The 27,279-nt window shown below is 41.3% G+C and overlaps 1 protein-coding gene across 10 annotated transcripts in view; it reads right to left on the bottom strand.

Moving 5' to 3' along the window:
- Positions 1-748: 748 nt before the first annotated feature.
- The window catches only part of PPIP5K1 (diphosphoinositol pentakisphosphate kinase 1), a 254,458-nt gene continuing 227,927 nt past the window's right edge, over positions 749-27,279 (bottom strand). For 6 of the 10 annotated variants that reach the window (XM_044279548.1, XM_044279550.1, XM_044279549.1 and 3 more), the window contains 4 exons: positions 25,238-25,417; positions 9,212-9,349; positions 8,000-8,113; positions 749-4,091 (listed from right to left, as the gene is read on the bottom strand). In XM_044279548.1, the coding sequence (XP_044135483.1) occupies positions 3,655-4,091; positions 8,000-8,113; positions 9,212-9,349; positions 25,238-25,417 (869 nt within the window). In that variant the 3' untranslated portion in view covers positions 749-3,654. The remainder of the gene's footprint in view (positions 4,092-7,999; positions 8,114-9,211; positions 9,350-25,237; positions 25,418-27,279) is intronic. The other 4 variants (XM_044279553.1, XM_044279555.1, XM_044279556.1 and 1 more) reach the window with 2 other exon arrangements.

Genomic DNA, 27,279 nt, shown 5'->3' with positions numbered 1-27,279 from the left:
CCCCAAAAGGTGTCTATAGCCTTTGAAGTTCCCCTATAACGACCCAAAAAATGAAACTTGAACAAGGAGGCCAACTGCTAGATCTAAGTATACTAAAGTAGAGCGGGCACTTCCTGGCAGTTTTTAGGTGACAGTAAGTATATGACCAAAACACATTCTTAAGACTATATATTACAGTAAATTGTGGTTTGCATTACTTCTTCTATGGATGGTCCAGGTTGAAAGAATTATTTCCAATTTATTTTCACAAGTACATTGTGTAAAAATATGGAAAAAGAAGAAATGCCGAATTTTCTTTTAAAAAATCTGTATTTTTCTTTCACCTGAAATACTAATTTTCTGGACGTCATTATGTGCCTGTGTCCCGATTACCCTTCCTTTTATACAGGTCAGACCATCATCATAACTAGAGCTCTTCGGCTACTTTAACACTTGCGTTTACATTTTCTAGTATTGAGATCTGTCATAGGATCTCAATACCGGAGAAAAATGCTTCCGTTTTGTCCCCATTCATTGTCAATGGGGACAAAACATAACTGTACAGAACGGAGTGCACCAAAAAGCATTCCGTTCCATTTGGTTGTGTTCCCAGACTGGAGAGCAAACTGCAGCTTGTACTGGGATGCGGATCAAAATGGATCCGGCATGACCCACAATGCAAGTCAATGGGGACGGATCCGTTTTCTCAGACACAACAGAAAAGGGATCCGTCCCCATTGACTTTCAATGCTGTTCATGACGGATCCATCATTGCTATGTTAAAGATAATACAACCGGATCCGTTCATCAAGGACGCAGTTGGTTGTATTATCAGTAATGGAAGCGTTTTTGCTGATCCATGCCGTATCAGGCAAAAACAAGTGTTAAAGTAGCCCAAACCTGAATAGTGGCAGGAACTTTGCCTACAATGTGTGAACAAAGTCCCAAATATAAGCATTGGATGGATTGTTTCTAATCAGATTGGATTTTTTCGCAATTTCCCTCATATCTTCGAATGCATTTTTTCTGCACACTATGTATGTTAACTAAAACAACAGATGTTCCACTGTAAATAGGACATAAAGAAAGTACAACACGTATTCCCTTGTTTCCTAAATTGTATATCCCTTCAAATAAAGAAGCCTATTGTGTATCGCCAGCACAGAAAACGCATGTACTGTATAACTTACACATACTGCAGCAAAACAATGATAGACATAATCACAACATAAAGTGACAAATTACAGCATACTCACGCACAAAATAGATCTACAATGTGTACAAAGCCCGAGCAGCCATACATAACACCTATGGATCCCAAACACAGAGGGTTAAAGCAGACACAAACTTCCTGTACTCAGCACAGTGGTAACATGGTCCAGACAGTATGGAGAAATACACTGGACAACTGTTTTTACATAAACACACATATAATATAGATTTATTCATTTAAATTGTAATAGATTTGTTTAAAAATAGCATTTTCTCTTCAACTAATCTGATAAACTATTTCTCATCTACAATTAGGGCTTCCGGTTTTATTTAAAGTTTATCATTATTAACTTTTATTTTTATATTTTTAGTTTTTACAATAAATTAGCAGTCATTCTTTAAAATTTATTTTAACAAGGTAACAAAAAAAATTTAAGAATGCTTTAAATGCATTAAAAATATTCCTGTATGTTTATAAAACCAAATGACTGTACATCAAAACCGGTAGCCATAATCTACGGACAAGTATAACAGCACAGGATGCATTCTAGTAAGTCTGTCCAATGTCTCGTATAAAGCTGCAGGTTGTTATTCCTTTATTATACAGTACTAGCAGATTTTCTTTACTTTCCTAGCAATACTTGAGAAAGTAGACAGTATTATTAATATTATAAACTTTTGGCACCTAAACTTTTGTTCGATAAGTGGACTGTGAACCATATGCAAGAAAACATTCTTGCCCAGTAGTTATTTTCAAGTATTAATCAGGACTCAAATGCACCCTGTAAAGTCCAACCAATATATAAAATACAAAGCCGTAAATGCTCTAGCTGCTTTAGTATAAATCTCTGTCTGTCCAAAAAAAGGGACTCTCGGCAGTATATTCTACATACAGTCTACCAAAGTAGGCAGAATGAATGCAAGTCAGCCATTGGATGTAGACCCTAACATACACATTCAAAAATAACTTTTTAGCTATCTTCTCTCTGGCACAACCAGTCATACCACAAGAGCGTAGAATGCAAATAGTGTATGACGTAATAGCTCAGTGCAGACATTTTTCAGTCATAAATCCTTCAAGGTACTGACACCAAACTCCACAAAATTAATTTCAATTTCAAGGTGTCTGGCAAGTGTTCACAAGAAGAGTATCCGAGTACTGTACTTAATAACATGGTACAATACCATTAACACAGTCCTCCAGAGATTGAAGTTTTTGAAAGAACTAACAACATTCAGTAGTTTCAAAACCATAATTAAAGGTGTTGTCTGAGATTTTGATACTGATGGCCTATCCTCCATCATTGGCACCCCTGACGATCAGCTATTTGAAGAGGCCATGGAGCTCCAGTGAGTGCTGAAGCCTCGTCCTAAGCCAATGGCATCCCGTTCATTAGTCACATGGCGTAGGCACAGCTCAGTCCCTTTCAACTGAATTGGACTGAGCAGGAGTACCAAGCACCGTCACTATACAGTGTAAACTGTGATGGGTAAGCTGTGAGGAAGCCTCAGCGATCACGAAAGTGCCGTGGCCTCTTAAAATAGCCGATTGGTAGGAGTGCCGGGAGTCGGACTCCGACTGACCAGATATTGCTGACCTACCCTGAGGATAGGCCATCAACATCAAATCGCAGACAATCCAAACAATCCTGTATTACACTTCGCTTCAGTTTATTCTGCAATGCTGAATGATATGAACATACCATCATTACCAGCATTGCTAGGACGTATAGGTCAGTGTGTAGGGAAAAGAAAGGAATATAGATGAATACAAAAATAAAGGTTAATAAATAAATGAATGAATGAAAGATCTTCATTCACTACAAGAGTAGTCAGGAAGTCATCATCGCAAAACATCTCCTCAATGTGAGCATGTTATAAGCTGGTGCTCAAGATGTAGATCAGTGGCTCCTCAGTATGTCATAGCACACAAGTTCACAATCATCAGATTTCTACATGCGAGTTACTCTGCTGTCAGAAGATTTCTACTGGTGCTAATACCAAGCAAAAGTCCAAACTGTTCACGTAAAGAAACCAGCCACATTAGACTGCAAACATTTGTAATGCAGAGTGTAACTAAACAGGTTTTATCCAACTGTATGTGTTGCTAGCAGTCCAGAGTTTAACATGTTCAGTTAAAGTCCAAGGCATTGGACCACAGGATGGTAAATCAGTGGTTGAAGGCTGAAGCCAGCAGCAGAATCTTACACTCTGTAAAAATCATTCTCTAGCAGCTTAGAAATTACATTGGTCGATTCTCTACAACCAAACAGCAGAAGCTAATCCAGGTGGTTCTTCAAGCACATACAGTATGTCCTTTGTGGGCGTATTAGGCACCCATTACATTTATTGACCCCATGAAGAACTATGAAATATTAAAATGTCTCAAGTCAGTTATTTTTCTGACGGGAAATTGTCTCTACTGTTTGAACCACATTGGGACTGATCCCATTAATCTATTATTTAAAGTGAGGTTTCCTTTGCGTGTATGGATAGCTCCGTTAACAGTTGCTCATTTAACGCCGTCTGCTGAAGTACTTGACGATCAGTGTCCCTGTTCCATATTGTAGAAGTCGTAGCAGCTATAGGATCTTCATTTGGAAGTGAGTCTTCACCTGCTGGTTCTGTTTCAGAAGGAGCCTCATCTTCCACACAAGGCTGTGATGCTGTTGGCATGTCACAAAGAGGCAGTAGTGACAGACACAAGGGGTCATTCTTCAGAGGTTCTTCAGCTGGAGGTGTGTTATGATTGCTGACTAAATCTTCATTGTCAAGATTCACCTTTCTTCCTTGCTCTTCGTTAAGTGTCTTTTCATTAAAGTTAAAACGTGCTGAAAGGTCCATATTGGTGGGAGATGAAGGTCCTGCACTTGACACAGTGCTGGATGGACCACTGCTATCTGTTAAAGACAATACAAGGTATGCGTTACCATTTATTGATATTATTAACTGAAACTCATAACAGTACTCTACAAGTAGTAAAAAGTAAACTGTAAGGGTCCTTTCACATCTGCGTTGAGCTTTCCATTCTTCTGATCCATGAGAAGAGCAGAAGTAGGAAAAAAACTGACTTGATAAATAGATCGAATGATGCATGCCAACAGAACATATATTCTGTTTGTACCCATCATCCATTGACTTTCACGTGGGGAAAAAAGAAAGGTCCTTTCTGTCATTTTTGCGGGGAAAGAAAAAATTGCGGATACATGATAGAGCGAACACTAACTGAGCATAATGGATGCTCTAGAGCACACATTCAAACATGGATTCATTTTTCTAAATTTGTATTATTCTTCTGATCAATCAGAAGAACAGAAAGTCACAGATGTGAAAGAGCCCTATAGGCCTCCATACACATTAGAGTCGTGGGTTCAGACAATAGTCTAATGTGTAGAAGGAGCTTTAGACCCTCCCTCAACAGATGATGTCGGGGGCGGAGGGGGGAAAAAAGGGTTCAGGCAGAATGAATATTTTATTCCCGATCCTTTTGTTCTCCCAGGAGATATGCTGCCTTTAGAAGTGTCTGGTAGGGGCTCTTATCTCTCTGCATTGACAACACCATACACATTCACCCGAACTGAAAGTGTATGGGGCAGTCGGGAGGGAGTTAGGAGAGATAGTTGTTGGCTGAACAATAGTTTGTCCAACAGCTAATGAATGTGTATGAAGGCCTTTAGATGTGCACACATTAAATTGCAAAAAGTATAAAGTATTAGATGTACAGTTTTACACAGAGAAATATTTGAAGTCAATATAGGTTCCAAAACTACAGCATCCACCAAGAGGTCCTCCATAACAACATGTCACATAACAAAACTACAATAACATACATAAAAATCTATATCCACCATGCCACCAATTGCCACAATAGACTGAAAAAGGATAACAATGAATAAAAAAAGTTTTTTTTGGAGATTTTAATATTGGTGACCTAGCCTCAGGACAGGTCATCATAGAATGTGTCGGCAGATAAGAACCATTTGGCCCATCTAGTCTGCCCAATATATCTGAATCCTATGAATAGTCCCTGGCCCTATCTTATATGAAGGATAGCCTTATGCCTATCCCATGCATGCTTAAACTCCTTCACTGTATTTGCCGCTACCACTTCTGCAGGAAGGCTATTCCATGCATCCAGTACTCTCTCAGTAAAGTAATACTTCCTTATATTACTTTTAAACCTTTGCCCCTCTAATTTAAAACTGTGTCCTCTTGTGGTAATTTTTCTTCTTTTAAATATGCTCTCCTCCTTTACCGAGTTGATTCCCTTTATGTATTTAAAAGTTTCTATCATATCCCCTCGGTCTCTTCTTTCTTCCAAGCTATACATATTAAGGTCTTTTAACCTTTCCTGGTAAGTTTTATCCTGCAATCCATGGACCAGTTTAGTAGCTCTTCTCTGAACTCTCTCTAGAGTATCTATATCCTTCTGGAGATATGGCCTCCAGTACTGCGCACAATACTCCAAGTGAGGTCTCACCAGTGATCTGTACAGCGGCATAAGCACTTCACTCTTTCTACTGCTTATACCTCTCCCTATACATCCAAGCATTCTGCTGGCATTTCGTGCTGCTTTATTACATTGTCTTCCCACCTTTAAGTCTTCTGAAATAATTACTCCTAAATCCCTTTCCTCAGATACTGAGGTCAGGACTGTGTCAAATATTCTATATTCTGCCCTTGGGTTTTTATGCCCCAGGTGCATTATCTTGCACTTATCCACATTAAATTTCAGTTGCCAGAGTTCTGACCATTCTTCTAGTTTTCCTAAATCCTTTTCCATTTGGCGTTTCCCTCCAGGAACATCAACCCTGTTACATATCTTTGTGTCATCAGCAAAAAGACAAACCTTACCATCGAGGCCTTTTGCAATATCACTTATGAAGATATTAAACAAAATTGGTCCCAGTACAGATCCCTGTGGAATCCCACTGGTAACATGACCTTGTTTTGAATATTCTCCATTGACTACAACCCTCTGTTGTCTGTCACTCAGCCACTGCCTAATCCACTCAACAATATGGGAGTCCATGCTCAATGACTGCAGTTTATTGATAAGTCTTCTATGTGGGACAGTGTCAAAAGCCTTACTAAAATCTAGATATGCGATGTCTACTGCACCTCCACCGTCTATTATTTTAGTCACCCAGTCAAAAAAATCTATAAGATTTGTTTGACATGATCTCCCTGAAGTAAACCCATGCTGTTTTTCATCTTGCAATCCATGGGATTTTAGATGTTCCACAATCCTATCCTTTAATAGGGTTTCCATTAATTTGCCTACTATTGATGTCAGACTCACTGGTCTATAGTTGCTCGATTCCTCCTTACTACCTTTCTTGTGAATGGGCACGACATTTGCCAATTTCCAATCTTCCGGGACGACTCCTGTTACTAATGATTGGTTAAATAAATCTGTTAACGGTTTTGCCAGCTCACCACTAAGCTCTTTTAATAATTTTGGGTGTATCTCATCAGGCCCCTGTGACTTATTTGTCTTCACTTTAGACAGCAAACTTAGAACATCTTCCTCTGTAAAGACACATGCATCAAACGATTTAATAGTCATCCTTTCTAGTGGAGGTCCTTCTCCTTCTTTTTCTTTTGTAAAAACTGAACAGAAGTATTCATTAAGGCAGTCGGCTAGCCCTTTATTCTCTTCTACATACCTTCCGTCCTTTATTTTTAATTTAGTTATTCCTTGTTTTAATTTCCTTTTTTCATTTATATATCTGAAGAATGTCTTATCCCCTTTTTTCATAGACTGAGCTAGTTTTTCTTCTGTCTGAGCTTTAGAAGTTCTTATAACTTGCTTGGCCTCTTTCTGCCTAATCTTGTAGATTTCCTTATCTTCATTGCTCTGTTTTTTTTTATAATTACAAAATGCTAGCTTTTTATTTTTAATGATTTGGGCCACTTCTGCTGAGTACCACAGTGGTCTCTTCCTTTTTTTGCTTTTACTGACAAGTCTAATGCAATTTTCTGTTGCCTTCAATAATGCACCTTTTAAGTAGTCCCATTTCTCCTGGACTCCATGTAATCCGTTCCAGTCTGATAAGGACTCATTTATGACTAATTTCATTTTTGAAAAGTCTGTTTTTCTAAAATCTAAAACTTTTGTTTTTGTGTGGTGGGGCTCTTTCACAGTTCTTATATTAAACCACACTGACTGGTAATCACTAGATCCCAAGGTTTCGCCGACAATGACATCATATACCGAATCCCCATTTGTGAATATCAAATCCAAAATGGCCTCCCTCCGGGTTGGCTCCTCAACCATTTGTTGTAGGGATAACCCCAGTAGGGAATTTAGAATATCTGTACTCCTGGTAGAACTTGCTATTTTGTTTTTCCAGTTTATATCTGGAAGATTGAAATCTCCCATAATGATAACTTCTCCTTTCATTGTCATTTTAGCTATTTAAGTATCTGATCGTCTGTTTGAGAAGACACCAGCACTCCTCTGAGCTCTGCGGCCTTCTCACAGCTTTTCCTAGGCCAGTGACGACACATTCATCGGTAAATGGGGCTGAGCATGATATTAACCACAGACACTGGACAATGTACAGCTCTGTGCTTGGTAAGCACGGAAAAGGCTATGGCGGCCAGTGCCTTCTCAGCTAATCGCGGGGGTCCTGGGTGTTGAACCCCCACTGATCAGATACTAATGACCTATCCTCAGCATAAAAATCCAGAAAACCCTTTTAAGCTTAATCTAGTGTTTCATAGCAATACTACATGCAGATTCTATACATCTCACACGTCCACTTAATTTTGATATAGTAACATATGCACAAAAAGTACTTACACCAAGGAGGACGCTCTGAGCGGTGTCGTAAAGGAAGTGAAGATGACGAGAGAATCCTGTGTGGCAGATAGACATCTCCTGCAGCAGACTGATTCATCATGGAGTCACATCCTGCTGGTATAAAGGAGTAAATAGTAGCAATTATTCGACTGTTACAGAAATAGAACTCTGAGCAGATATTATTGTGAAATCTCATAAATCTTGGATATGAGGTTGACCACTCTGTATATAGTAAGATCTCAGTGTTTCACTGATAACTATGACCTATGAAACATCTTGGGCTGTTTGCATCATGCTCGGAGCTTACTTTGGAAGTAGGCATCAGGAGGATTTCCCAACATAGATACCTCTAACCAAAAACTGTGATGTATACCTCTACAGTGGGGTACAGGGGGAATGAGTCTCTAGTAAAATAAAAAATATACTTTTTTAATGTATACTATTGTATAAAAACGGCATATTCTTCTACACTATTTAACTCCACAAAAAATATTCCAGAAAAATACAGACCTGATGGAGGCCATAAAGACACAGTTTTAGCCTGGTTAGGTCTATTTTGAAATGAATTTGAGCAGTGCTGCAGATTCGTGTACTTCCGGCACCAGAGCTACAAGGTTACAGCTGATCAGACGAGGTCCAGGGTGTTGGACCCTACTGATCTGATATAGATTACCCAATGTATTCTGATAGAATAGCCCACCAAATGAGTTAGGAAAAGACATATTTAGTCAAATTTTTTTTTCTTTTTTTTTCTTACACAGCCAAAATTTTGCAACATATTTAGATTTCCGTGTGAAATTTTTCCACTATGTATGATTGAGATTTTGAAAACCCTATCCACATGTATTGTACTGTGTGGATTGCTGCAGATGAGCTGTATGGAATCTGCACTCAAATGTACAGCGAATCCATCTTGCTCACCACTTGCCCACTTTTTAACAAGCTGGCTGCTTCCAGACAATCTTAAGAAATGCATTGACAGGGTTGTAATAGACTTATTATGTCGCTTTTGTTAGATGTTTTGTTCAGTTTTTGTTGAGAAGCCCTTGTGATGACTTGTTATACCAGGGCTCCGATGCAGCACCATGCAGAACATGTATGAAATATGGCACCGCAGCTGCTTTATTCAGGGCAGCCCCTCCAGACTCAATCTTTACACCATGAGCATCCCCTCCTGAAAAAATATCCAATAATAAGGTAAATGTACTATACCTGCTGATCCTCTTGAATGAGCCTCGGCAAACTTTTTACATATGTCTGTTAGGAACTCGCTGACTTGTTTGAGAGATAATGCGTTGTGAAGTGTCTCCAGTGGGTAGATGGTAGGAACCATTGAGCATCCCTCAAATCCTGTAATAAAAAAAAACTATTAATACGCCTGCTTATTAATATGGCAAATTATCAAGTCAACAGACTTCCTACAAAAAAGGCTTTGTATGCATGGTTTGGGCAGAATAGTGCAAGGAACCCCAATCCACTAGTTATACTTCATTAAAAACCCACTGCCATGTGCTCTTCAGTGTTCTCGCTTCACTGCGATTATGAAGGTTTTTAAAACCCTTTAGTGATCAGCCTGATTTGGGCCTTTATGCCCAAACAATTTTTTTCATTTTCGTATTTTTTTTCTTCCATTTTTAAGGACGTTCCCCATGCGGGATAAATTATGTGATACTTGTGTAGTGGGTGGCGTTACAGACGTCGCAATACTAAATAGGTGTAGGGGATTTTATATATTAGCATTTTTTCAATAAAGAAAAGAGTATTTTTTTTTATGTTTTATTTTTTATTTATTAGACCCACAAGGGACTTTGACATGTGATCTTCTGATCACGTCTATAATATACTGTATGGCTTATACTGATTAGCAATCACTCAGTACACGCCTTCATTAGGCCCCTGGCTGCCATACTGAATAAAATAATAGATGGCGTGGTCACTATTGGCTACTCATTAGTGACCGCTGTAAAAAGGCATACTGATGGTCACTAATAGGTTAACCAATGACAGTATCATATAAGGGTGCTGAATTTCTGCCCATCCCCTTTCATATTTGAATCATTCATGAGGCTCCTGCTCTCTACTGTACAGCAAATAATACAGCTAGACTCCTTATAGCTGTCCTAAAGGGAGTTATCAAATTAGAATTCTGGGATCAACAGTAAATGCTAATGGGGTCATTTATCAAAGGTAGAACTGGCTTAGTTGCCCATAGCAACCAGATTCCACCTTACATTTTCCAAAGGAGCTGTGAAAAGTAAAAGGTGGAATCTGATTGGTTGATATGGGCAACTAAGCCAGTTTTACATTACACCAGTTTAATAAATGACCCCATAAATGCTAAAATAACAAATGAAGTAAAACTCACCTCTTCTCTCCCCAGACGCATCCTGCACCATGCTCTGGTCCTCACTGTCTGTGTTGTATTTCTGGGTGAAGTACACACCCAGTCAGCACTGCAGCCAATCACAGGCTTCAGCAGTGACGTGCCTTATCCGGCTGAAGTCAGTGATTGGCTGCATGGTGACCTGGTGTGTATAGGAGGTCACTGAAGCAACCAGGAAGATGAGGTTACTGGAGCAGGACAAGACTGTGACACTGGTAGTGGCAGGTGAAAATAGTTGTGTTATTTGAACACACTTAATTCTGTCCCTGGAGTTTTAATTTAACCTCGACAACCCCTTCTTTGTCCTATGTGCTTGCTTTCCTTCCACTCCTTGTTTCTAAGGTATCTCACCTAGCCATTCAGAGTAATACCCTGTACTAATAAGGACCTGTCTACAGCACCAACCACTGGCATGTGTGATGGCCTGGAAAATATAGCCAACTAGCATTATTTCCCTTACAGTAAGTGCACTAGCCTTTCTAAAGTGCAGTGCGGTACTACATGTTCTGTACTGCTTCGCTTATTACTTGTGCCAGGATAAGTCGATCCTTTGAGAGCCAAGTGAGGGCTCCTCCATTTTATTTTTCATTAAGGTTCATTGTGCGTACTGTACAGGACCCTGATCTACAGCGTCCAGCCGCTATTTCTGACTACTATTTGGAAGGACTTGCTTTATCTGTTAGTTTCCAGCTCATTTTCTTAAAGCATACCTCCAGTTATAAAACAACTTTCCATAAATGAATAGTACAGGTGGATATAAGAAACTTTGCAATATATATTGTTGAAGAAAAATGCTTCTATCTACCTTCATCACGCTGCTTTGCTTTTTCCTGCTGGATGTAGGACACACCTAAACTGCAGTTTCTTAGCTCTGCTACACTTAGCACTTTTGACACTATTTCTAGTAGGATGAGGCTCTACCACTGTAGAGTGAAGTAATAAAGCATTTCCTAGCTGGCAGCTGCCTCCTCATCTCTCCTCTCGCCACAGTTACTGGAGAGGAAGGCACCCTGAGAAGCCCTAGAACAGTGATGGCGAACATTTTAGAGGCTGAGTGCCCAAAATGCAACCAAAAACCCACTTATTTATTGCAAAGTGCCAACACGACAATTTTACCTGAATGCTACAGTCCAATATAGTATATCTTCCATGTACTTTATCATTTAGCTATAATAGCCTGCCTACATTTAATGCGCTGCCTGTGCTGTTCATAGCGTACCCTGCGCTGATGAATGCCAGGAAAAGTCTTGGTACACCATAGACTTTTACCAGGGTGCGGATGCCCACATAGAGGGCTCTGAGTGACGCCTCTGGCACCCGTGCCATAGGTTCGCCACCACTGCCCTAGAAGAAGCACAACTCTTACTTATTCAAGCCACTCTGAGATTGTCTTCTCATAATAACACATCATACTTCATGACAGTGGTAAATTTGAGTCAATATATTTCACCTTTATTTATATTAAAAAACAATCCCACAATCCCAAATATACCAAAGTTTTGTAAAAATATTCAATTTTGAAAATTTCAATTGCTCTGCTCTTAAGCATTTTTCCCATATGTCTATTTTATGTTGGCATCATTTTAGTTTTTTTTAGAACGTTAGAAGTCTTAGGGCTGTTTCACACGAGCGGATGCCGTGCGTGACATCCGCTCCGTGAAAGAGTGCCAAGACCCGATGCAGACTGCAGAGGCACGGAGCGGTAACATGACTGATAATGCTCCGTGCCTCTCTGTGATCTCTTTACTACAAAATCACAGTGAGATAAAGTTGTCACCGTGATTTCGTAGTAAAGAGGTCACAGAGAGGCACGGAGCATTATCAGTCATGTTAGTGCTCCGTGTCTCTGCTGTCCGTAGCGGGTCTTGGCACTCTTTCACGGAGCGGATGCCACGCACTGCATCCGCTCGTGTGAAACAGCCCTTTTAGATGCAATTTCGAAAAATTTTAAGAAAATTTCCAAAACCGCTTTTTTAAAGGACCAATTATGAGGTCACTTGGGGTTTCCATAATGGAAACCACCCATTTTAGAAACTACACACTTCAAATTATTCAAATACGAGTTTACAAAATGTGTTAACCCTTTAGGTGCTCCATAAGAATTAAAGGAAAATAGAGCAGAAAGTAAAAAATTTCACTTGTTTACAGATTTTCAATTTTGACCCCTTAGTGACCACTAATACACCTTTTTACTGATGTAAACCAAGGGGGTTTTAGCTAAACAGCTTGCTTTAATCAATCATTACATGTATCCAAAATGGTGCATTAAAAACTATAACTTGTCCTGCAAAAAATAAGACCTCATACAAGTATATTGATTAAAAAACTAAAAAGTAATAGTTTTTGGAATGTGATTTAAAAAAAATGTGCTTGTCACTAAGGGGTTAATCCATTTTTCCTGTAAGGCAGAAAGGGTTTACAGCCAAACAAAACTCAATTTTTATTACCCTGATTCTGCAGTTGTGGTCGTAAACTGCTGTATGGGCACATGGCAGGTTGCAGAAAGGAAGGAGTAACATGTCCCAGTCCACGGATTTCAACATTTCAGGGTCTGATCCCTGTTTCAATGTAGTACAATACATGCTGTATTGTACTAGATTGACTGTCAGCATTACACTGTGACAGTGTGCCTATAAGACAAAGCCTAGGTCTCATATGCTTCCGTAAATGGTAGACCCCCAAGGCTTTTGCGAGGCCATGGCAGCCATCGCCCCCCCCCCCCCCCCTGTCACTGCAGCATGGGGGCCTGATGGAGAGACAGGGGGAACAAACCTTTCAGAAAGGGGACTAAGGGACTGATGCGGGCTGATGCAGACAGCGCTCTATCTGTCCCATGGATAGGTGATAAATGATTTTTATATAATAACTAATTTGACCCTAGTGACCAAGCAATTTTTTTATTGGCACATTCCAAGAGATATAACTTTTTAATTTCTCCATCAATGTAACTTTTTGTGGGACAAGTTTTTAATGGCACCATTTTATAGGTACTGTGGGGTTTCGCTCAAAATTCAGTGTTTATTCACACTTGAGGCAAATGCACAAAACAATGCGTTACTTTGCAGTCTTGGTGTTTACTTCACACAAATTGGAAAGTTCATATAAGACAAGTCACCTTGATGTCAGTTCTGCCTCTAGCAGTCCACAGCAGGCTTTAGGGGGCCTGTTTCCTCGGCCCATGGGTCTCCGTCCTACAAACTGGCACCAAGCCTCAGATCCCAACACAGAGATCCTGCTGCTGAGCCCAGCTGCCTATTTAATGACAGCCAGGTGCTGCCAAAAAACAGGACTGGCAATTAAAATCCAGTCCGGTATTTGACCCCACCTGGCTGCAAATCAGCCCAGCAGCACATGCTGGGAGGGAAATACCTGTTTTCCTAGACCATTCCCCTCACTGTGTCACATACCCCCCCTTTGTTTAAAGGGATTCGATCACCAAGTTTTGGGCTATAGAGATGCGGACATGCAAGGCTAGATCGCCGCTAGCATGTCCGCAATATACCTGTCCTATAGGGCTATGTGCTTTTATTTTCTTTAAAAAAGGATTTTAGAGATATGTAAATTAGTCTTGTAAGTGTCCAAGGGGCTGTACGAACCTTCCTGGTGTCCAGCCATGCCCGCCTGTGAAAGAGCCCAGCACCGCCTATGTCCTCCGAATCTCCTCCTTTCATCAACAATAGATTGCCGTAATCTCGCGATGTGCTGGTATAGTGTTCCTTCCCTGTGCTGGCATCAGCCTCAGGGAAAGAACTGCGCATGCGCGAGCTCACACATCGCGAGATTACGGTAATCTATCGTTGATGAAAGGAGGAGATTCGGAGGACATAGACGGTGCTGGACTCCTTCACAGGTGGGAGTGGCTGGGCACCAGGAAGGTTCATATAGCCCTTTGGACACCTACAAGACTAATTTACATATCTCTAAAATCCTTTTTTAAAGAAAATAAAAGCACATAGCCCTATAGGACAGGTATATTGCGGACATGCTAGCGGCGATCTAGCCGTGCATGTCCGCATCTCTATAGCCCAAAACTTGGTGACAGAATCCCTTTAACCCTGAGGGGGTGAACACTCACCAGACAATGTACTCGGGACAGGGCATCCGTGTTTCCCTGCAACCGGCCTGCCCTGTGTTCCACTGTAAATTTAAAGTTCTGTAGGGAAAGGAACCATCTGGTGACCCAGGCAATTCTGTCTTTGGCCTGGCTCATCCACTTGAGAGGGGAGTGATTGGTTATCAGGCGGAATTTTCTCCCCAACAAATAATAACGGAGAGACTCGAGTGCCCACTTGATAGCCAGGCACTCTCTCTCCACTATACTGTACCTGGGGTGAGCTTACGGCTGAGGATGCTCCTCCCCGTTGACTTCCTGAGACAGTACAGCACCGAGGCCTACTTTGGAGGCATCGATCTGTACAATAAATTTCCTTTTTTGAAGTCGGGCGTCACCAAAACCGGGGACCCGCACAGGGCCGACTTCAAAGCAGAAAAAGCCTCTTCCGCCTGATCATCCCAGCGAACCATCACTGACTTGCGTCTCTTTAAGAGCCCTGTCAATGGCGCGGCCACCGTAGCCCAGTAGAGTCAACTCTCGCACTGCGAACATAAGATAGGGCAAAAGGAGGACCCAGTCCTTCCCATCCTTAGACACCACCAGTTTGCAGATGATAAATGGACATCCGTAGCTGTTTGATGTGCAGCAACTTACAGAGTTCCCTCATGACCTTGGACATAAAAGGGGTCCCCTGGTCAGTCAGAACCTACTTAGGTAGCCCCACTCGGGAAAACATCTCTATTAACTCTTTAGCTATAAGTTTGGCCGATGTATGTCGCAGTGGCTCCGCCTCCGGATACCGAGTGGCGTAATCTAGGACAACCAAGATGTGTTAGTGTCCTCTAGCGGACTTCGGTACTGGACCTATGAGGTCCATAGCGATTCGCTCAAACGGTACCTCAATGATCGGGAGAGGTACTAAGGGGTTGCAGAAAAGGTGCTGGGGGCTAGTTGTTGGGCAGGTCGGGCAAGACTTGCTAAATTCGTCCACCTCTCTAAACACACTGGGCCAGTAAAACCGTTGTAATATCCAGTCCTGTGTTTTCTGCATTCCCAGATGAACCCCAAGAACATGTTGGTGGGCTAATTCTAACACGAGTTTGCGATAAGACTGGGGCACCAACAACTATTCAATATGTTCACCCTGCAGCTGGTTTACCCGATACAGCATATTCTGATGAACCATAAAGCGGAGAAACATCGACTCGGCCCCAGATTGTTGTGGTTCGGGATAGGGTTGGGTCCTGGTGTTGTGCTGTACCAAAATTTTCCCCGGAGACATTGAGGTCTGCCAAATCAGGACCCGGTGGCAAGTCCTCCACGTCTCCCACCATCATACTCAGCAGGGTTGGCTCTCTCTCTTCCACCAAAGTGACGGTCACCCCTACTGCTGGCCCTTTGGCCTCAGGTTCCCAGGGTTCTGGCCTTCGTCCTGAACAAGGCCAATCTCCTGGGTTTACCCCTGACCACGGGTATCAGTAACTCTCACAACCGGCCATAGGGCCGGGAAGCCCGGAAAATTTCTCCCTATTATGAGTTTGTTGCGACTCTCCATCTCGTGGGTCCACTTGCCAGCTACAGTGGCTAAAGATACCAGCGCAGTGGGGTAGTCTTTTAAATCTCAATGGATGCACATCACCCAGACTTTCTGGCCAGTATACTCAGTGGACACTAGGATAGCCATTACTAGGGTCAACAGGCTCCCCGGAGTCCAGCAGCGCCTCCGCTTGAGTGTCTCCCACTTCCACCTGGCACAAGTGGCACACAGTTTCCTGGCATATAGCGACTGATGGTAACCACAATTAGTGCCCATGGACTCAACCTGATGAGGACAGTCAGCTCTTACATGACCAGGCTCCTGACACTGCCAGCAGACTAACGGAGCCAAGCCCATAGTGGGTACATCCCGGGTGGGTTTCATCGGCTCAAATCTCCGGGCCTGGGGTGGAGATTCCCGGGGTTTGACTGACACCCTCCCAAAAGAACCCCCCTTTAGATTCTTAGTAGCCTCATAGTGTTAAACCATCTCCAGAGCATTGCCAGGAGACACGTGGCCGATCCAATGCTGGAGCGGGGGTGGCAAAGCCCTCTAGGACATATCAGCTAATAGTCGATCCAGCATAGCCATGGGACTCAGCACATTAGGCTGTAGCCACTTTTGCAAGAGGTGAAATAAGTCATAATACTGGGGTCTTGCGGGCTCAGCCAGGTTAAACCCCCACTGATGTACCCGCTGGGCCCGAACCAACACATTCACCCTTTTCTTGCCAGAATCTCACCCTTTACTTTCTAGTAGTCGGCCACTTGATCGTCCGGCAAGTCAAAATACACCCGCTGAGAATCGGGTTGCTAGGAAAGGAGCGACGACCGCAGCCCACTGGTCTCGGAGTAGTTTCTCCCTTGTGGCCACCTTCTCGTACATCGCCAGGTAGGTTTTGACATCATCTAAGGGTGTCATCTTGGGGATCGCCACACAGACCGCTTCCCGGACATCATGCCGTCTGTATAGCCATCAGGTGTTGTAACAGCAGCTGGTTTGTTTCTTACTGCTGTCTGTTAGCCTCCCATTGTTGCAGGTTGGTTTCTCGCTGCTGCTGGTTAGCCTCCATTTTGTCAAGGGTCACGGGCTGAAATTCAGCGGGCTTAATGCAAGACATACAACTGTGCCCGGAGCAAAAATGAAAAAATAATACTTCGGCGATCACGCCTGCCTCACTGTGCTTGCCCGCATCCTCCACCAATTGTGGGGTTTCGCTCTGGTAGATAGGGTGAGCGGACTCAGTACAGAGGCAAAGACAAAAGACGCAAACCTTCAGTGTTTATTCACACGAGGCAAATGCATAAAACAATGCATTACTTCGCAGTCTTGGTGTTTACTTCATACACAATGGAAAGTACATCTTGGTGTTACTTCACACAAATTGGAAAGTTAATATAAGACAAGTCACCTTGATGTCAGTTCTGCCTCCAGCAGCCCCCGTCAGCCTTTAGGGGGCCTGTTTCCTTGGCCCATGGGTCTCAGCCCTCCAACCTGACACCAAGCCTCAGATCCCAAACACAGAGATCCTACTGCTGAGCCCAGCTGCCTATTTAAGAACAGCCAGGTGCTGCCAAAAACCAGGACCGGCAATTAAAATCCAGTCCGATATTTGACCCCACCTGGCTGCAAATCAGCCTAGCAGCACACGCTGGGAGGAACATACCATTCCCTTCACTGTGTCACAGTACACATAACTCACTGATTAACTTTTATTAACTCTTTCTGGAGGGGATAGGAAAAAAAAACTTCGGCCATTGTCCTTTTAATTTTTTTTCTACGTTCACGTTGGGTCAGTATGATAACATTAATACCAAATAATAATAAATAAATAGCTTGTACCACTAGGTTTACAACCCCATTCATCCAGTTTGATTATTCAGGATGCAAAGCGTACTTTATTCATATGGGGCTGATTGGGACCGAAACATCACATGTGCAGCCGCATATGAACAAAATCCACTTTGTATCCTGATTAAGACATTTGGAATGCAGGAGTTCTTTTTACACTTGAAAAAGACCAAATAAATATGGTTAATAAAACCCCCCCTTTTTTTTTTTACAAATAAAATGCTTTTGCATCATGATAATTCAAGACCTACTGTATAACTTTTCTCTTTTGACAGAGCTATTTTAGGGTTAAATTATTGTGGGTTGACGTGTAGCTTCCATTTTTAGTATTTTGGGGTACATAAGACATTTTTATTGCTTTTTATTCCTTTTGTACGTGGCAAATTAGCAAGAATCAGCAGTTTTAGCATTGATTTATTTTTTATTTAATTTTTTTCATGTTAAATGTGCAGGATAAATAATGTGATAACTGTATTGTTCAGGTCTTTATGGATGCGTTGATACCAAATATGTGAAGAGCATTTTATTTTTAAAATTTTGTTCCATTTAAAACTTTTAAATTGGGATTTTTTTAACGTAAAATGTTATTTCTACCACTTATTTGTCCCACTATAAGTCTTTGATCGCTTACATAATATACTGTACTACTTTTCTAGTACAGTGCATTATACTGTCAGTAGTTAACTGACAAGAAATATGTTAGGCCTCTTGCACACGACCGTATGTATTTTGCGGTCCACAAAAAACGGATCGACAGAAAATATGGATGACCTCCACGTGCATTCCGTATTTTGCGGAACGGAACAGCTGGCCCCTAATAGTACAGTACTATCCTTTTCCTTATTGCGGACAATAATAGGACATGTTCCAATTTTTTTTGCGGAACGGAAACGGAATGCACATGGAGTACCTTCTGGGTTTTTTTCCGGACCCATTGAAATGAATGGTTCCGTATACGGTCTGCAAAAAAAAAAAAAAAAAAAAAACGGAACAGAGACGGAATGAAAATAAGTTTGTGTGCAAGAGGCCTTAAACTGTGCCGGAGGCATACAAGGTAAGCCTTCATTAGACACCAAGCTACCATGTAATGAGGTTGGCACCATGCAGCATCTAAGGGGTTAAAAGGCTAGGGCTACATGGCGACACCTGAGCAGCATTGATCCCATAGAAATTAATGGGATATCCGCAATAGTTGCAAGAAATCCAGGCGTGTTGGATTTCTTGCGACTGCTGTGGCGATACCATTCATTTCTATGGGATCATTGTTACTCAGTGATCCTAGCCGTGACCAGTGTTGCCGTGTAGCCCTAGCCTAAAGGTTTCTCCCATCTTGGCTATTACAGCACGTACAGTACAGTATCCATGCTGGACTAAGCCTGCATGTCCTTTAAAAGGTTATGTGCAGGTTTAAAGCCTGTTAATGACCACTGCAAAAACATGTATGGGCTGTAATGAAAGATGGGTTGGTACAAAGTTTACCCATCGTCTGAAACTTTAGTCCAGAGTCAGACCTAGGACCACTGAAACACTTCTTCATACAACTTTCCAACTTTTCTACATATTCCTTTCCTAAATGACAACATTAATGAAAGAGAACCATAAAACATTTCCCAGACAATACGTCTTCTAGTTATTACATTTTACAAAGGATACCTAATTTCTGGAAAATCCTGCTTATGCCCAATAACAGCCACGATTTTATATACATGACACACAACTGCTGGTTCAAGTCCAAGCCATATTTTTATGCATTCAGACAGGTTCATACAACATGATCATACTTAATATCTTTATAGTATGTCTTTCAGAGAAATAGAAACCATGTCTGCATGCAACACAATGCTGTAGACACTTGGATGATTCATTATTTGCTAACACCACAAACAATTAAAATGTGGAAATTGTGGTTTATGACCTTAGCTGGAGCAGTAAGTACCCACAGAATTTAGCTAATGTTTCTATATATAGAACTTGCTACCAGATCATCTTAAAATGGTTCTCAAGACCTGATGAAAGCCTCATTCAGACAATCCGGATTTGGTGTAGATTTTAAATGTGGTTTCTAAACTGGGAGTGCATCTCTATAAACTTCTCCCTGTATGACCCATTCATTGTTTGGCAAAAACTGTTCAAACTACACTGTGTGACTGAGGAACATTTCCTAGAAAAATAATTAAAACAAGAAAAAAATAGATTTTTGTCCAGTGGCGCAGCTTTATAACTGGCCACAACTGGGATCTACAGTTATGCATTTAATTGGTACAGACGGAAGTGGGCAAATACATGTCATGAGTGGAGCACAGCTACTACTTCTCCTTTCAGTTATTGTCATTTAAGGCAGACTGGAAGCTAAGCATACACTGATGCATTGTGGCCAATCGGTCATCCTTGGAATTGTTCACAGAAACGATCAATAACATGTCAGCTTAAAAAAAAAATATATGGAACTCCCTCGTCCTTGAGCACAAAGAAAAATGGTCATCCATATTCACCTAAACATACCATACACATGTAATTTCAGACAAAAATGGCTGAAATTTGACAACCTGGCAGATCACATTTTTGGGAGACAAAAGCTGCAGTCGGCCATTGTGACCACTCATTCATGTCTTCAAAAAATGATCGGCTAGAATGCCACCGTTTTGTCCAACTTTAATCTCATGTGTATGGATGAGGGCAGTTGAGAGATCAGAAGGCCTGGCAGTACCAAGTATTTATTTTTTTCAATTTCATACGGATCAGATTTTAGATGTAGATCTAGGAAGAGAAACCCCCTAGGGTGTTGTATGCTGTGGCTAAATGAAAGATCTTTTATTTTCCAAGACCATCACTGTTAACCCATTTATATATAATTATGGAGTACCCCATGCTAAGATTTTAGTTGCATTAATTATAGGATCAAAATAATAACTACTTGTAGCAAGTAGAACAATTAAAAAAGTGTTCTCCAGGATTAGAAAAACAGGGCTTTCTTCCCAAACAGCACCACACTTGTCCATGGATTGTGTGTGGTATTGCGGCTCAGCTCCATTGGAGTCAATATAATGAATCCATTTAACAGAATGTAACCTGGTCTTTTAGGTGGCAGGAAAGAAAACTGGCAGCTTGTTTTTCTTTAGCACCTGCACCCTCCCAATCACTGTTTTATGATGAATATTATCCAAATATTATACAACACTTTTGTGGGGAAAAAATGCACTTTAGGTATTTATGCTCTAAGCATCCTGTAATTAAAAGATATTTTTTTATTTTGATTAATTTAAAGGAATTTTGTTACCAAGAATTTTGATGTTAAACCAGGCACCATGCCCGTTAGGACTAAATCGGTTAAATGTAATGATTACGTGATTTGTTGCTTCATTATGGAGAAAAAAAAAAGTACTTTTTATCCATATGCAAATGAGCACGGAAGGCGGGCCCATGCCAGTCTGTGCACCCTTGTATCTCCCGCCCTCAGTATACTTAACTGCTCAATTTCCCTCTGGTGTAGTACAGAAACACCAGCATTGGGAAACCAATGCTAGAACTGATCCCATAGTATATAGTTCCTAGCATCTGGCACATGGCTTTTGATGCTGGATAAAAAAAAAAAAAAAGTATCATGTAGCATTTTTTTGTCCATTGCTTTCAGGTTATGGACATTGGACCTATGCACTAAAGCAGGCATGCTCAACCTGCGGCCCTCTAGCTGTTGTAAAACTGCAACTCCCACAATGCCCTGCTGTAGGTTTATAGCTCTTTGGGCATGCTGGGAGTTGTAGTTCTGCAACAGCTGGAGGGCTGCAGGTTGAGTATGACTGCACTAAAGTGTACAAATGCTAAGCACACATATCAGTTGTGCCCAGCTCTGGCATGAGCTGACATATGTGCACCCTTTCTTGCTACAATAGAAACTGTAAGCTTTATAGCCAAGGCATTCAGGTAGAACAGTGAGAGTAGCACACCTTCTATCACAGCTCCCATTAATCTGTATTACACCCTGATGGTATTGCTCCCATTATATTATAGCACTGTTTTTCTCTGGTGACATAATGAATATGTAGACCTGAAACTCCTTGAGAACCACCGGTAGGACAGAGCAGTACTACATAGTAGTGCTATGGCTGAATGTAACCTTTAATAGCTTCAAAGGTCCACTTAGTTACTAAGCTAGTATATTGTTCAGTCAATGTACTTTCAAACAATTTAACATCAGAATGGTGTAAATAGCACATTTTTAATCACTTCCTTTAAAGGCTATGTATACCTTTGGAGGCAATTTTATTTATGATTGCATGTTACTCATTTTTGGCTAAAAATCATTTTTTCAATTGGCCTTTATTAAAAATATTGAGCTGTTCTGTCACAAAGGGTTAACTGTTTTTCTCTCTGTGTGACTGGTACTTTTTACTTTGTGCCTGTCATCTAATAAACCTGAGCTCTAAACTACCAAGGTCATAAACACTTATTTAGGCCACATTCTTATCAGTAAGATAAGAACTGAGCTATAAATGAGTGTTTAGGTCATAGAGCAAAGATAAGGAGTCTGTCTGCTCCTGGTCTGACAGAAAATCTAAAGGGTGCTTCTAGAGTATGTCAGCTCTGAACAGAAAAAAAGACTATTTTTAATAAAAAACCAATTTAAAAAATATTTATAGCTCAAAATTAGTACAATGCAATAATAAAAAATGCCCCATAGGTGTACATAGCCTTTAAGAAATCTGCCTGCATCCACCTGAAAATAAAAAATAAAAATAAGCTGTAAAGTTATGGCCACTAGGGGGTCAAATTTCCACCTAACTTGCTGTCCACTGTTATTTGTCCACTGCCTATTGTCAGGCAAGATCAGTCTCTGGTAAAAGCTGAGAGGAAGTGGGGGAGTGTCCGAGAGGAAGTGGGGGAGTGTCAGAGGTAGAGGAGATTGTGAACCTGATAAAAGAACTGCCTCTAAACATCACTGGAGTCTCCTGCCATTCGTTAAGTCTGATTTACCCCTCATTATCAGATTTTTTAGCTCCCTGGAAGAAAACAGACATAGTGGGAAATAAGGCAAATGAGGTCACTGCAAACAGTACTGGCAGAAGGCAGAAACCCACCACTTGTGAGAGAAATGCATCTAGCTGTGCAGCTGAAACAAGGAATAATGTGGCTCAAGAGACTTTAGGGAACCCCAAACATAACTGTTCCTTCACGGTTATGACTACAAACGACTGAGCCATTATGCCAAAGCCATTACGCAAACTTTTCTTTGAAAACTCAGGTATGCTTTAATGGGTTTACTCCATTAAGACAACTTTTCCACAATGCAGGGATGGGGGATAAGTGTCTGATGTGCTAGGGCCCCAGCCGACCATGAGGGCACATATTCCCCTTTTTGAATGAAGCGGAACACATACATGCGTGTCTGAGCTCCATTCAACTTTGCCAGAGATAGCACAGTAAAAGTGCTTGGTTATCTCCAACAAAGTTGAATGGAGTGACAACGCACATGAATGACCACCGCTACATTCAAACGGTGAAGCACAAGCCCCTGTTCTCGTGATTGGTGGGAGCCCTAGTGGTCGGACCCCCCACTGATCAGACACTTATCACCGATCCTGTGGATAGGCGATAAGTTGTCTTAAGGGGACAACACCTTTTAAACAATGAAGCAATTATCAGCAACTTCTTGCATTGATTTATATGTTTACGTCAAAACAAGTAAAACCGAAAGGACAGTTGTTAAGAGGCCCGTGTGAGATAAAAGCATTTGACTGTACAGCACAATTTCAGATCTAGGTTGAAAAAATATGATTTGTTATGCAAAACTAGTGGAAAATAAGGACATATTCACAAACAAATCTGTGCAAAAAATTTGTACTGAATATCAGTTCTTTAAAGAGGACCTTTCATCGGTCCAAACATTGTGAACTGAGTATCATGACATATAAAGCGGCACCCAGGGATCTCACTGCACTTACTATTATCCCTGGGCGCCGCTCCGTTCTCCCGTTATGTCCTCCGGTATGTTCGGGGACTTGGTTATAGTAGGCGGAGTCTGCCCTTGTTCTGCTGGTCGTCTCCTTCTCCCAGGCTGTGAGCTCTGCAGTGCAATTGGCCAGCGCTACAGCCTAGGAGGAGGAGACGCCCAGCAGAACAAGGGCAGACTCCACCTACTATAACCAAGTCCCCAAACATACCGGAGGACATAACGAGGGAACGGAGTGGCGCCCAGGGATAATAGTAAGTGCAGTGAGATCCCTGGGCGCCGCTGTATATGTCATGATACTTAGTTCACAATGTTGATTTTTTTTTTGTCTCTACAGTATGGTTTTGGATGTCTGCAAGTACCCTTCAGGTGAATGGGACAGTCAGCAATGTTTGCAGCAAATCGGCCACATGTGAACCATACACCTAAAGGGAACCTGCCAAGTAGATTCACGCTGCTCTATGCATGAGCAACATGAAACACTGCCTGCCACATTTCAAAAACCAATGTATAGCTCTGGAGTGATGGAACATCAACATATATATTTTATTCTAAAAAATGCTGCAGCATTTCAAAGATGTTAAAACAAACCAGGTACAGGGAAAACTGCTGGATGGCATCCCTCCATATTCTTCCTGTTTGACCGACACGTCCCTCCCTATATGCAAAACAGGGAGGCCTGTCATCTAAGCCGAGCCAAGTAGAAAGAAGCCGGACAGGAGCCACCCTAGGAACAACATTCCCTGTGCCCGGCCTGTTTTAAAACCGCAGCAGTTCAGTGGTGATGGTGTTGGTAACTTGGGAGCCTGTAGTTCGGGCAGCATAAGTCTACTGACTTGTTCGCTGTAAAGACCTTATTAATATTTATAAGAAAGATTTTAAAAAAATGTGATTCCATCAATAACAGTTCTATGTAGCTATATATCTCTGACGCCACCAAGTATACGCATAGTTGTCGATGTATTTTCTCATGATGGTGGCCATGTAATTATCACCATCTCACCTACCTACCAGTCCTAATATAATGAGGAACAGCTGCCCACCTCAACCAATCAGTTCTAATAAATGCCGAAACATGACTGGTTGCTTTTGGGCGGTTATTCCACTCCAATCTTTACTCAAAGGACTCATAGTACTTCAGTTTACACTCATATTTTACATTTATGTTAAATAAATTCTAGACTGAATATTTCATTTCAAACACAGCAACCAAGCAAAGCTCTTAAGTGCAAACTTGGAACTTAAGGAGTAATATGACTCAGTGCAACACAAAAATGCACAGGAAGCAAACCATTGGAAAAAAACACTGGGGTATAAATGCAGGTTAATGACCAGACAGACATTTATATGCTTGCTTTGTCTTATGGGCATCTGAATTTTTTTCAGCGCACTTTGCATTCCATAAAGCAGACAGAGGAACCGCCTCTGCCCCCATAGCTGAAGGCACAGAGGCAAGCGTGCAGTACCGTAGAGGCACTCCAAATCGTCCTGGCCCGATATCAGCCAGTTCTTGAAGAGGCGGAGATGGTAGTTGCATTGGTGCAGGTGGTGGGCCATGGCCCCATCCAGAAAGACGTTCCGAGACTGAGGGTAGTCAGAGGAAAAGCTACGCAGCAGCTGGGCGACCTCGTGGTCTTCCAGGCATTCTAGAGAAAAGTAGCCCACAACAAGCGACAAGGAAAAAGAGAAGCGTGAGGATGGCAAGATGGCAAAACAGTCAAAAAGAAAAGCAAAATAAACATGTGACAAGGTATCTGGGAACGTGTAAAGCCTTTAAATGAAGGATCCTTGCATTCCATGCTAAAAGAATAAAAACATTCAAACTAAGGCAAGAGAGACCCAAACATTGCTCAGAATATTTAACTGGCCTTTTCTTGTCTCTGTATGTCAAACATTTTGTATAGCATGAAAACAAAAGCTGCATAGTAAATTATTAATATCATGGCATTAAGATGTTATCGAAATATTGTATGCGATAATCGGAAAAAAAACTGTGTGTACTCAAAAATATTGCTGCTTGTTTTCATCGCTCTTTTAAGAGTGCTTTGGCCTCACTTATACATCAAATAACATGGCAAAAAATGTTATATTCTTGAGGCTATGTGGATGGTGGCGGCTTCCCACATTGTGGTGTCCCAACACATATGCAACTAGCCTGTGGTTGTGTTTATGAGTTACAAAATAGGGATAGGGCAGTAAATGGCACATATGCAACTGTATACTCATACTGTCAAATGCAGTGCACAAGTTTTAGGCAAATGTGGAAAAAAATAGGGAAAAGTAAATGCTTTCAAAAATGGAAAGAAAAAAAAAAGTGAATGAGATTCCTCAGTGGTTGATACCTTTTAATGGCTAACTGAAAAGATGATGACAAATCTGCTTTTGAGGCTACTTGGGCCACTTTTATCAGGCATCTCATCGTTGGCCCAAGTGGCCTTGAAAACCTGTAATTTTGTCATCTTTTCAGTTAGCCGTTAAAGGGTATCAACTTCGGAGGAAACAATTTTTTTTTATTTAAATCTTCTATTTACTGGCCAACAACAGTACAAATATATATATTTTGCATTCAAAAATAGAATCGTTAATAGTTTATGTTTATTAACAGAATGCAAAGTTAAATGAAGAAAAGAGAAATCTAAATTAAATTAGTATTTGGTGTGATCACCATTTGCCTTCAAAACCGCATTCTTCACTTGCACACAATTTTTGAAGGAATTCAGCAGGGAGGTTATTCCAAATATCTTGGAGAACTAACCACAGATCTTCTGTTGATGTAGGCTTGCTCAAATACTTTTTTCTCTTCATGTAATCCCAGACAGACTGAAGATAGTTCTTAAGGACATGACTGTGTTTGGGGCTGTTGCTCTGCTGCAGAAGAAATTCTGGAGCCAATCAGATATATGTATGAATGATAGGTAAATCTGTCTGTATTTTTCAGCATAGAGGACACCATTAATCATGTCATCATCCATTGCTGAACTACAGCCCCAAAACCTGCAAGGAGCCTCCATCATGCTTCACTGTTGCCTGAAGACGAACAAACTGCCTTCAGTTACAATCAAATATTTCTAAATTTTGACTCATCAGTCCTCCAGATCACCTTCTGCCATTGCTCTGCACCCCAGTTCCTATGTTTTTGTGGATAGCTGAGTTGCTTGGCTTTGTTGCCGCATCAAAAGCTATGGCTTTTTTTGGCAGCAAATCCTCCATGAAGACCTCTCTGAACAGTAGATGCATGTAACTAGATCTCACCGGTTTCTGTCATTTCTGAGCTGATGGCATCTTTCAATTTCGAATGGAAGTAAATATATGGCTGCAATACAAGGCATTTTGTTTGGCAAAGGATTAATGGTGTCATCAATGCTAAGAAATATAGCGATACTCTTATCCATCTTGCAGTACCATTAGGGAGGCATCCGACTGGTTCCAAATTTATTCTGCAGTAGCAAAACAACCCCAAACATACAGCCAAAGTCATTAAGAAATATCTCCAGAGTAAAGAAGAACA

This window comes from Bufo gargarizans, chromosome 2 (assembly GCF_014858855.1).
Source record: "Bufo gargarizans isolate SCDJY-AF-19 chromosome 2, ASM1485885v1, whole genome shotgun sequence".
NCBI lineage: Eukaryota > Metazoa > Chordata > Amphibia > Anura > Bufonidae > Bufo > Bufo gargarizans.
Note: the sequence above shows the minus strand (reverse complement) of the source record. Positions and strands in the feature narration are given on the sequence as shown.